Below are 12646 nucleotides of genomic sequence, written 5' to 3' on the forward strand. Positions count from 1 at the left end.
AAAGTCATACAAGATCTCTAAGAGTTCATTAAAAGGCATAATTAGAAGAATACTAGGGAGGATCAACACTTGCAACAAAAAATACAACATTATAAGATTTTGTACTAATGAGGGAAGTAATGCAACACACAAGGAAGTTAGATCTAATGCAGATCTAATAACTAGCATGCAAAATATGAATCCAGATAGTACGGAAATGTATCTATTCAAAAAAAGCTTTTAGACTATGACACTTTATTACAATTCTTTTGAAATATCCATCATTTTCTCATAAGTACATGGTCATATCACTATTTGAAAATCTGAAATAGAAAAAAAGTATATAATTTCAAAACAAAAAATTTAATCTCACTAAATGTAGAAATTCAATGTGTAAAATAATTTAAATCCTTGTAAATATTTTCCCAAATTACTCATTAGGTACATCATTCAAAAACTGATCATTCAATGTTCTTTAATATAAGCACGAGATTTACATAACCTAAACCACTAGTCCAAACTCGACGCTTTGCGGGCTAAACTCCACGTGGCACAGACATTATTCTCCGACACCAGAACAGACAGTTCTGGCCACGCGTCATCGACACGTGCACGGTCGCAGAACATTCGAGAAACATGAATAAAAAGTGTTTGCCAGCTGGTACTAATGTAACCAACGTGCGTACCAGTTAAGAACAATCGTATTTACCCAATCCGATCGGCTGAAAGCGACAGACGAGATATTTGAGGAAGGTTGTTAGAGCCGCCGTGGGGACGCACGTGGATAATTTTGACCTCACAAAGCCCTCTTTTTTGACTGGAACCATGTTACCACGGTCAATTCTTAACTCGCGCTGGTTAAGCCAACATATTGTTTTTGGGGGGATGAATGGCGGCACGCATTAAGATGTGCGAGGTTTATCTTGTTTGTGGGCCCCAGTTGCTGCCCTCTCTTTATATTCCCTCCTGCCCATCATATTAAATCAAGTTTACACAGGTTCAGGACGAAGAAAAACATTCCATCAGTTTCTAAGCATTTTTAAAATATATTGCTGTGAAGTGAAGCAGATTGAATTGAAAATGGTGAGAAGAAATGCTGAAGCGGAGCTGCAGTTGCCCCCTGGGTTCAGGTTTTTTCCTACAGATGAGGAACTGGTTGTACATTACTTGTGCAAGAAGGCAGCCTCTCTCGCTCAGCCTGTTCCTATTATAGCAGAGGTGGATCTATACAAGTTTGATCCATGGCAGCTTCCAGGTACTTTTTAATGGAGTTTTCTTCTCCTGATTTGTTTATAAACATATGATTCTCTTCAAAAGATTTTTTTTTCCATATGAATCTTCGAAAGGGTGATCTTTTCACATGATTCCCATATTCTGTTTTTTGGCTTTTTTTTTTGTGGTGTGGGGTTTTGTATCATGGATATCAATTGGCGATGGGTTTCCTATTGTTTTCATGCATCTTGTTTTGTGAGATTCCTAGGATATTATACCCTTTTGACCAAATTCTCTACAGAATTTCAAATGCATAAATTGAGAGGGGTTGGGTACTATGAATAAGGTTATGGATTGTTGATAAATTGAAATGGATTAAGCATGGAAGTGATATTACAAAGTCATCTTTCAGGATTTTACCCTTCTTTTCCAGTTTTTCTCTAAAATTAGGTTAATGAAGCATCATTTATGAACACATTGAAATGAGGGTTTACTCAAGAGCTTCTTGTGTTTATTTGTTTACAGAGAAGGCGTTGTTCGGAGAAAAGGAATGGTACTTCTTTACTCCTCGGGATAGGAAATACCCGAATGGATCTAGGCCAAACAGGGCTGCTGGTACTGGATACTGGAAAGCTACAGGGGCTGATAAACCTATTACAGTGAAAGGAGGAAACAAGAGAGTGGGCATCAAGAAGGCACTTGTTTTCTATGCTGGGAAGGCTCCGAAGGGAACTAAGACCAACTGGATCATGCATGAATACCGTCTTGCAGATGTTAACAGACCTGCAAGGAAGAAAGGCTGCTTAAGGGTAAACAACTTATTTCATATTTCCTTATGTTTCTCAATTCTGGGTGAGATAGAAGCAAGAACTGAATGGCTGATTTTGCTAAAGAGAATAGGAATTAGTTTTGATCGATTGTAAATTTTAATAAATATTATGAAATTTCTGGATTTGATTGTGTTTAAGTTTTTTTTTTCTTCGATGTTTCGGAGAACAGTACATGATCCTTCTGATATATATTTTATCATCGATGTTATGGATCAGACTACATGATTCTTCTGATCTCTGTGATCCGAAACGTCAATGATAAAAAAACTTGCGCAATCAAATCCAGAAATCTCATAATATTCCAATGGATTATGGAAATCTGATGGCTTTAGTTTTAATAAAGTAAAAGGGTGTGTGGGGAATATAATGTGCTCTGGGTATTGGGTTGCGTGATTTGTTCTTTCTGAGTATCTGTGATTAGTTGAATGACTATTCATGGTGGGTGTCTTGAGGTGATCAATAAACATATGGATCAAATCTCACAACAATAAATTTTAATTTTTGGGTAAACCTTTCAGTACTGGGCACAAAAAGGTAGGAGTGATTTACCCCGAGATTAGGTATAAACCCTTGGATCAGAACGATTAACTGGCTTATGTCGTAATCTTGTCGAAGAATTTCAAAATCCAAATTTTGACCTCTGACATCACAATAAGCATAACACTCAGCCACAGAGTCTCACCAGCACAAGATCTTAAAAGACATCATGGGGTTTGGATTTATTTGTTTAATTTGTTGTAATAGAAAGTTGTGACTAGGGTTTGAAATAGGGTTTGTAAATCTTGGTGTTTTGAATTACATAGCTTTCGGCTTGAGATTGTCTTTATGAATATGTCATGACTGATAAAAGCGTCCTCTTTGTGCAGTTGGATGATTGGGTACTCTGTAGAATCTACAACAAAAAAAGCAGTGCTGAGAAGATAGCAATGCAGCAGAAGGAAAGCTCCTTGGATGAAACAATGGATTCCTTTGGAGTCACAGACGAAAAAGATGAAGAAATTCTACCTGCCCTGAATTCAATTGAACGCAGCATTGAACAAACCAAACCGTCTTTTTTCAAATCAAGCAAAGTGGACCCTCAGTTGACAAACTATAATGTGATGGCTTCTGATGATTACTTCATGAAGAACAATTTTAGCTTGCAGAACCCAAGTTTACAACAGACCACAACGCCCTTCAATGCAAGACCTATCAATGTCTCAGTGCAGACCCCAACAGTTAATCCACTTCCCTCCTCAACCAATCAATGGGCGAACTACAATTCAGAAGACATAATTTCGGGGCATTACACCGATTCCAGCTGTTCCAAGCCATCATCATGTTCAGAACATATTTCAGAGAAAGAAGAAGTGCAGAGCAGCGTCAAAATGGAAGCATTTTCTCAAGGGGAGCAACAACATTCATTCTATAATTTTGATCTGGAAGGTCTACAAAACCCCTTCTCTCAGTTAGATCAAATAACATTTCCTGATCCTTATCAAGATTACTTCACAAATGTCATTGCGTCAGACTACCTGCCAAGGTTCTGTTCTAATGACAACATGCTCTTGCAATGATTTGAAGGAATTTCATTCAGCCATTTATTTGACTGTACAGTATACCCTCCTTCAGTTCCTTTGAAAGACATTCTTAATCTCTCCATTAAAGGATGAGAATCTTAGCTTGATTCTACATGCGGTCTTTAAGGCTCATTCATGAGGCCATGGTACTCCGTGGCTAACTTGCAGATATGAGGATGGTAAAGCAGATATGGGCCGATCTCTTGTCATCAAACCCTATTCACTGCCATAAGTGTACATTTCATCCTAAATATTCATTGCCTTCGAGGAAGTGGTCCTCCATACACTTTAAATCTTAAAGATGCACTGGTCTTTGGGTAAAACTATAGAACTGATTGAGAGACCATTGTATCACATTAATTATCGTCTTTACCCCAAGATTACATAAAGCCAAATCCGCCTCAGTCAGCCTGAATGAGGGAATTGGGTTGGTTCTGAGGTCATCTCCAATTAATTATATTCAATCAAACATTCTTTTCGAATTAATTTGTGAAGATGTTTGCATCAAATAAAATCTATTACATTTGGATCTTATTGTTGGTATAACTTGGTGGTCATGGAATTCAATCCTACACAATTTTTACTTTATATTGTTAATGACTACTTCACATAAATCAAACAACATGCAAATTGAATGGACACCAAGAAAATCTACCCTAAACAGCAGCCAAAATACTCGTGAACAAATACTCCAATTTCCACAGTTCACGCAGATTTGATTCACCACATTATATATGTTTGAAATCCCCGAGTCAGTTTAAGCAACATATGCAATGCTGCCAATTCAAACGCCTTGTAAGAATTTCTGTTGCTGACGAACAATCTATCTTTGATGAAATGGAAATCTAAATTATTCTCTATGGAATGCCATAATTAGAATTTGCGATTGGGATGGATGTTTTGAGGAGGCGTAAGTGCTTTGTATAAAGTCGAGAAGATTCTCGATTAGATAAAGTAGAAACGGAATTGAGCCAGATGAGTTTTGTGGATAATAACAATTTGATTATGCACGCTAAATTTGGGAGTTCGCCTGTTGGGTGCCAACTGTTTGACAAAATGCGTAAAAGAAGCTTTGTGATTTCATGGAAAATGATTTCGGATATCAATAGGAGTAAGTTGGGTAGGAAGGCTTTCGATCTCTTTTGGCAAATCAGTAACCATCGCGAGTGTCGTTTGTGTCAGTTCGAATTTTTTGTGTAGCTCTGCGACAGGGGCAGGAGATTCATGATCACAGAGTAAAGAATTGATTTTGAATATGATATTTTCGTTGGGGTTGCTCTCATTAGTTTGAATTGAGAATGTTTCCCGAGATCGTTTATATTTAACAGAAACCACAATTCCATGCTGTAGCTTCGACATGATATTCCCATAACAAAATTGAACCAACTAGAATAAGTCTAATGCCTAGTTCGTTTATCCCACTATTTTCTGATTGATTTCTAATGAATGGTTCATACGGGTTACACGTAAGTACGGTGGATTTAGTCATAGGGAAAATTCTAGTGCGCATACAAGTTGGAGTAGTACCGAGATGGGTGACCTCCAAGAAAGTCATAGTAGCATCACCTAAATCTAATGAGTGCTAAGTCTTCCATTCATTCTCATGAGAGATAGGTTTGTGTGAACCACTACTCACAAAACATGGGTCAAAAGTGAAGCATCATCTAGATCCAATGAATATTAACTTTTCCATTCATGCATGAGAAAGAGGTTCCTGAGAATCGCCAATCATGAAACATGTGTCATAATGAGTTTGACTCAAAATGTAAAAAGTACATCATTGAATAGTGATAGCAATTACACAATTGTTTATCCTATTCAAATGATTTTGATGCTTTATTATTGCTCTCCAAGGTTTGAGATATCCGAAGTATAACACCTTGACTCAACATCCCTTGGAAAATGTTCTCGTCCAAGAGTATTTAAAAGTTCAAATGCATTGGTGATCATAGTTTGACCTTAAAAATATTCTACTTGTTTTATATTGGTGTAATCATGGATTTTGAGAAAGCTACAATCCTTGTATAAAAGTTTTTTTAAAAATAGGATATTAAGCATTAAGAGGTCAACAAGAAGCTTGAGAGAAACACTCATGTATAGAGAGACATTATAGTTTTTTAAAACTAAATACTTAGGTAGTTTCAAATTGTTCTACACCTTAAAATAAAGATTTAGATTTAATAGTTCAATGCCTTTTTTTGGAACAAGACAAATATTCATTAGTAGAACCTCTAATCAATTTAGGGATAATTAAAGAGAGATCCATAATAGTAACTTCTACAGGAGTTTCTCTTCTCTTTTCATGCTTATGCATAGCTATAGAAGAAGTGGAGCAATTCTTAAGAACAATTGGCATAACCTTCTTTATTTCTTTCCCCAGTGAAGTAGTGTTTCTTGATGTTTAACTAGTTGGTAGTGATATGACCCACTTTTAGGATGACACTATGAAACATAGTAGGAGTCCTTGAAATTAATCTATTGTACACAAACATCGAGTTTGGAAGATAAAGTGATTTGAGAAGGGAATACTCTCATTTTGCACAAGCACACAAAAATGAGCATATAATAAAGGTTTCTTGAGCTTATTGAGCTTATTAGAAGCCAAGTATTGCCTAGAGGAATTGCCATTAATCATGAAAAATATTTGTCCCAAAAATCCAAAGGTAGACATGACAAACAAACCCAAATAGGCAACTTGACATCATTGAAATGGTCACACCCTAGAGAGCAAATTTTAAGAAAAATCATTTGACCTTATGAACCAAGGAACATCCTAAAGGACTCGAGAAATTTTTTGGAGGGGAAAAGAACAATAAGGAAAATTAATATTCAACAAAGAGAAAAACTCTACACAACCCTTTACTTTCTAAATCTAGAATACTCATCTTTGAACAACATTGATGTTGGGCCAATTAGTGCAAAATCAATATTTTGGAATTTAGATTTTTTTCTCTCAATAATTTTATAAAAACATCCAATATCAATATCTATGTTTATATATATCATAACAAAATACTCCTATTTTAAAAGTAAAAACAACAAAAATTCATTTGCAAAAATTGTATTGCCACATCATGTCAAATTCTCACAACAAACAAAAAATCTCTAAGCTTCTAATCACCTACATATCTAGAATCATATTATAGAATGTACTACACATAGATATAATAGATTAAATCAATTTTCTAATTTAACTTAATTTCCAACATAAAGAAGTACTTATTTTTTCAAAATATTCAAGAACACACAATATTGGTGTATTTCAAACATACTGGATAAGTGAGCTCATTATTTGTCTTGTTTTCTATGAATAATTTTTTTTTATATCATCGTACATATTAAAATTTCATCCATTATATAATTTAACTTTAAAAGTATTGTAATAACATTGTAACTAATGTTCTTAGTGGAAATTTAAAAATGTCTGAATTTAAACACAGTCACCCTTAATAATTATAAATTGGAGGATGTTGAAAATTGTAGCTGCAATAGAGATCTTTATCTTCAATTTTTCTATATGTTGAAATTAGGATAATACATTTTTATTGCATCAACAACTAGAGAAGATATTTATGATGATCTTTTTGTCATATAAAGTGAGAACAATGTGGCATTCAATATATACTAGGTGTCTCATTATATGAAGAGAGATGCGACATGAGAAGAGTCATGCATTTGGAAATAGGTCATTTACATTTCCCTCTAGATTAGTGTATATCACCTTTGTAGTATAAGTATTACACCATGAGATACATAGATTTTTCACGATCCCAGTCTTAATTTTTTTTGTGATTGGTTTTTTGATTTTAAACCCATGTTGGGTCTATCTAATCTCCTTAACATGGTAGGAGTGGATGCTTGGTTCCACATGGCTAGCTAGTAGTAATTATTTTTCGCATTTAAGATCCCTATAGACTTGTAATAGTTCTAGATGATCCTTTTCAAAGTTACACTTCCTCAATCTTGTCATTATTGGAGACATGTTCTTATCTTACATATATCTCATTTTTTATTCATGTAGTATACTAGATGTGAATATTTTGGATATTATATTGTACTTTATACTTGGTCATTATCAGATACCCTATGACTTGTGTAGTGGGTGTTGTTTCATTGTGTATATTTCATGATACTAGTTGTATCTATGTATATACTTATGTAGTGTTGTACTTGATGTTCAACTATCGATGTGCAACTTTGCACTAATGATTTATTTGTATAATTAATTTACTATTACTAAATTTTTTATGTTATGGGACCCTTCTGAATTTTAATCTATGTTTGAGTTATCTTTATATGTGTGCATTATATTACATTGTAATTCTTCTACATTTTTATCATTATTGTTGTTGTAAACTTTTGAGAAAAATATTTTGTAAAATTAGTAACATGTTTTAGGTCAATTCCTCCTAGGTTTCTACATAGGACATTACAATACCACATTGTTTGGATAAAAACATTTCACTCTTACTCTTTAAGGTCATGCTAATCATATTCACCTTCTGAGGAGTTTTGTATTTCCTAATGTATGAAGAATTCGATGGTTTATCATTGATCACCATTTTCTACATTATAATGACAACATCCGCTTCATCAAAGATATTTATGTACAATTTATATATTATTATGAAATGTACTTTCCCTTTGTAGTAGATAATTTGACTAATTTCTACTTTTTACTTATCCAATAATAAATATACTTCCCAAAATGAAATTTTCATCACTTGTGCTTTTCCTATCATTGACCTAATCTACATGATGCAGGAGCATCCTGGGTTGCCTTGTAATCCTACTCTTTTTTTCACTTTGGCAGTGTTAACCGAGATAATATGTGTTAATTGAGTTCCTTCAGTTTTGTACCAAGTTCCTTCTGTGTCAATCGAGTGCTTTAGTCTCAACCAAGTTCCTTTAGTGTTGACTGAGTTCCTTCAGTGTTAACCAAACTATTCAGTGTTGATCGAGTTCTTGGAGTGTTGATTGAGTTGTTCTATGTTGACCAAGTGTTCCTTCATGCATTGAGTGAACCTTTTTATTTGCTGATACTTAGGTTCTTCTTTGAACGAGTTTGTCTATGATTGGTTCTTAGTATGAGCCAACTTATGTATTCAATTTGGATCGTGAATTTAATGATAGGATCTTGTCTTGGGATGAGTGCAAACCATTTGAGGTCAACTTTTCTATTATGTAATGTTCTAGAATCTTCTGTAAGTCATTTTGGCAAGTGCAAGTAAAGGTATTTGGTTTAATTTATAAAGGGACTTAGAGAGAGTCAAAGCAGATGTTTCTAAAATTGTGAATTTGAAGTTGGATTGTAGATCTTGAAGTTATATTTTGTATTTGGCCATAAACTAGAAGGCCTCATAGTTGGGCATGTATGTTGATACTTTGATGAATCAATAAAAGTGTTAAATTCTCTCTCTCTCCTTGGTTTTGTACTCTGTGTATTTTCTTCTGTTGTGTTTACTCAACAAGCTGGTTGGATGGTTAGGTGTGCCTTTGGCCCTAGTTGTCCAATCCCTCCTTGCACTAGGTGGTATTAGAGCTTGAGGTTCATCCTTGTGGATATTGGATCGTGTAGAACTCTAAGTTGAATTTGGTTTTAGGGTTGCAAATATGAGGATTTGACCTATAATTTCTAGAGGCTTATGATCTTACAGGAACCTATTTGTAAAGATGGTTCAAGGTAGGGGAAATGCTGAGACTACTATTATGGACATGTTCAGACAAATTATAGCTAGCAAAGACGTCATGGAGAAAACCTATAGGAGAGAAGCATATCTTGATGATGTGAGTGATGATAAAGCAATAGCACCAAACCCTAATTGAGAACCTGAAGAAGATCAAGATGAGGAAAGGTTGTTGAGAGTATTGTCTAGGGCACATTCAAAGCATGCTAGAGAAGTTATTCCTTCTGATGAACAATTGGACACCAATGCTATGTTAGATTGGATCTCTGATATGGAGAAGTTCTTTGAGTTTGAAAACACTCTTGATAATAGGAAGGTGAAAATTATAGTCACTAGGTTGAAATGTCATGCCTCATTGTGTGGGAGCATTTGCAAACTAATAGACAAAGGAGAGGAAAGGCGAAGATCAGGACTTGGCTAAAAATGGTGAACAAAGTGAAGAAGAAGTTCTTTCCTACTAATTACCAAGTTAGCTTGTTGAGAAAGATGCAAAATTTGAGATGAAAGGACATGATTGTGAACACTACAACATTTGGGGTCAAATTGTGATGACAATGTAATTTCTAGATGATTTTCATTTTTTTTTTTGCAATTGTCCTTGACACTGTCACAATACCAATGTTGGTGTTATAATTGTGATGTCGACATGCTTATAAACAAAAAATCCAAAAAATACGACATCATTCCCCATTTGTTTTGACTGATTGTGGAGTTGTGTGTGAAAGAGGTGGAGAGCTCCAAATGAGGGTGGAGAGCTCTAAACATTGTCATGCCCTTGAGATTGGTGCATTTCATTACCATGCCCTTGTAGCTCTGCAATTTTCTTCAAGGAGAGAAGAGGTATGTAAATGCCCTTTTATTTTTCCTTCTAAAAGAGTTAATCTTTGGTCCATTCAAAGCAATGCCTAGTGGTGTATTTTCTTCTAGTGTAAGCTTTGAAGTTGAAGTGGAAACACTAGAATCTATAGTTTTCACAAAGAATGATATCAAAATCTATGGGCACACAAGCAAAGAGAGTAAAATTGAAAAGAAAAGAAAACATTATATCATAATAATAGGAACTTGATATGTAATTAGTCATTATTAAACCAAGTGAATCTACAACTACCATAAGTGCTTGATTGTCTTCATTTATGCCATCTGGAAATACTCTTCTAGGTAATCGTTGTTGTGCAATATGTGGATTTTTTGTCATTCTTTCTTTGTTTAACTTTCCTATCAAATAAAATTCAATGCCCTAGCAACATATTGTGCAATGCTCAACTGTGATGCCCTACATTAGTTTTCTAAATTTGTCCTTTCAAATAGGTTTTATTAGATGTCATTATGTTTCATTATGGATTTTGTTAGATTTTTCTTTGTATAGTCATTCAATTGGGGTTTTGGGGGTTTTAAGAGAAACAAAGAGAAGTGATGAGGATCTAAGGTAGGCCTACTTTTAGGAAGTTGTTTTGAGGTAAATTTTGATGTAGAAATTCTCTGCATCATAGAGAAACTAGAAACCAATGAACCACAAAACAAGTGATTATAAGATTTTGTCAACCATAACTAATAAGGAATTATGGTTTCAAAAATTACATCATTTTATGGGGCCATGGAAATTTGAGTGGGGTCTTCTTATTTCTTCCTTTGTTGTGAAAAATTTGAGCCCTAAGTGGAATATTTGTGGAGCTTTTCCTTGGTTGTGCAACTTGGAATTTACTCCTACATGTGTGCTTTACTATTAATTATTATATTTATATGCTTGATTACTTCCTTAAAATCTATACAATCCAACATGATGTGGGTTTGATTTGAGTTGTTTAGTGTGTTTTCCCTAACAAACCTCTAATAAATATTTATCACATAAATCAAAACAATTGTTCCACCAACATTAGCTAATTTCTTTCTTGTCTAATCTCGACATAAATTAGAATGATTGGACAAATAAATGAAAAAAATTAGCCACATTGCATTCTAGAATAGCTCTTGTTTGTTTGTTCTTGACTCTATTTGTTATAAAGGGAAATACTAAATTGAGGTGGAGTGGTTTAGAAGTTAGCTATGTAATCAAGATGTTGATATTGATATCTCCACATATCATTTGTAAAAAGAATAGAAACCTTGATATAGTAGAACTAATAGGGAACCTAATTAGTTTATAATAAGTCATGACATATATGACCTTTTAAAGGGTTTGATTAAAGATCCTAATTTGTAATCAAGTGTTTCTAAGATGGAATTGTGGAATGAAAAATAAGCCATCCACATTCAAATTAATACTAGGTGAAGTAGAGACTTGTGGGCTTAAGATAAATCTAGTCTGTGAATTTAATCCATGAACCATATTTCAATTCATCCTACATATTGAAGAGATGGACCTCTTCCATCCCACCACATTGATTAGGTGTCCATTAAATGTGTTTATGTTGATCTCCCCTAACCAACCAATACATAAAATTGATTTTTTATCAAATTGGGTAGTCTAGTTTTGGTAGCAAATATAGGAAGATTAAATATCTTTTAGGTGAAACCAAATGGGTAATTTGGATCAGATTGGTAATACAACCCCAAATCTAAATAGAGAAATAAAATATTGCTCTCTACTTCTAAAGAAGAAACACACATAATTTATGAAATATTTAGGAAATGATAATAGTTGGGGATTCAAAGGCATTACTAGTCGGTTCCTATTGGTGAAGGCACATGTCTTGCATTAAATTTGTCACTTCATGATATGTGGAGACATGCCAATAATTTGGAGTATGACTCCAATGTTTATTATCCTTGAAATTACTGGGGTAATATAATTCAGTGATGTTAATCTATCCCAATATCTGTGTCTCCTTATGGATCCTTGATATCAATTTCCTTATTCTCACCAACCATGTGTCATGTTGTCTAGGGATGTGCATGATAGATTTAGATTTTCTATCTAGTAAGATTCTATGGTTGGGAAGGATAATTAAATTCATTGCGAGGTTTTAATATTTGGTAGGTAAACAATAGTCTTCATTAGGCATTTTAGTGATGAAGTTTAGAAACCAATGAAATAAAAAATATTTAAGAATTTACATCTTCAAGAAGAATTAAGAATGAAGTGACACAAAGGAGGATATCAACAAAGAGAATTGTAAGTAGGTAACTTTTCATTGATTATAACATGGGTTTCATTTTGTCCATCCTCATCTCTATCATGAGCTTGCTGATTATGGTATATTTTGAGATATTTTCTAATAACATGGAGGTAGTGCTCTTAATGATGATGACTATGAACAAATGTAGTTAGGGTTAATGGTCTTTTTGAACATTATAAGAAATGGAAAAGCTGAACATTATACATAATAGAGAACATCTTATCTAGTGTCGTACAAGACTGAGTAATTGTACCTATAAAATT

At 34.1% G+C, this 12646-nt stretch overlaps 1 protein-coding gene across 1 annotated transcript; it reads left to right on the plus strand.

Moving 5' to 3' along the window:
* The first annotated feature begins 964 nt into the window (after positions 1–964).
* LOC149535751 (NAC domain-containing protein 67-like) lies at positions 965–4112 on the plus strand. Its single transcript, XM_089803709.1, has 3 exons — positions 965–1234; positions 1717–2000; positions 2888–4112. The coding sequence occupies exons 1-3, from the start codon at positions 1060–1062 to the stop codon at positions 3575–3577; spliced, it is 1149 nt and encodes a 382-aa protein (XP_089659835.1). The 5' UTR covers positions 965–1059; the 3' UTR covers positions 3578–4112.
* Positions 4113–12646: the final 8534 nt, after the last annotated feature.

The sequence above is a fragment of the Cupressus sempervirens genome, chromosome 10 (genome assembly GCF_028749045.1).
Source record: "Cupressus sempervirens isolate cs-2001-9-10 chromosome 10, ASM2874904v1, whole genome shotgun sequence".
Taxonomy (NCBI): domain Eukaryota; kingdom Viridiplantae; phylum Streptophyta; class Pinopsida; order Cupressales; family Cupressaceae; genus Cupressus; species Cupressus sempervirens.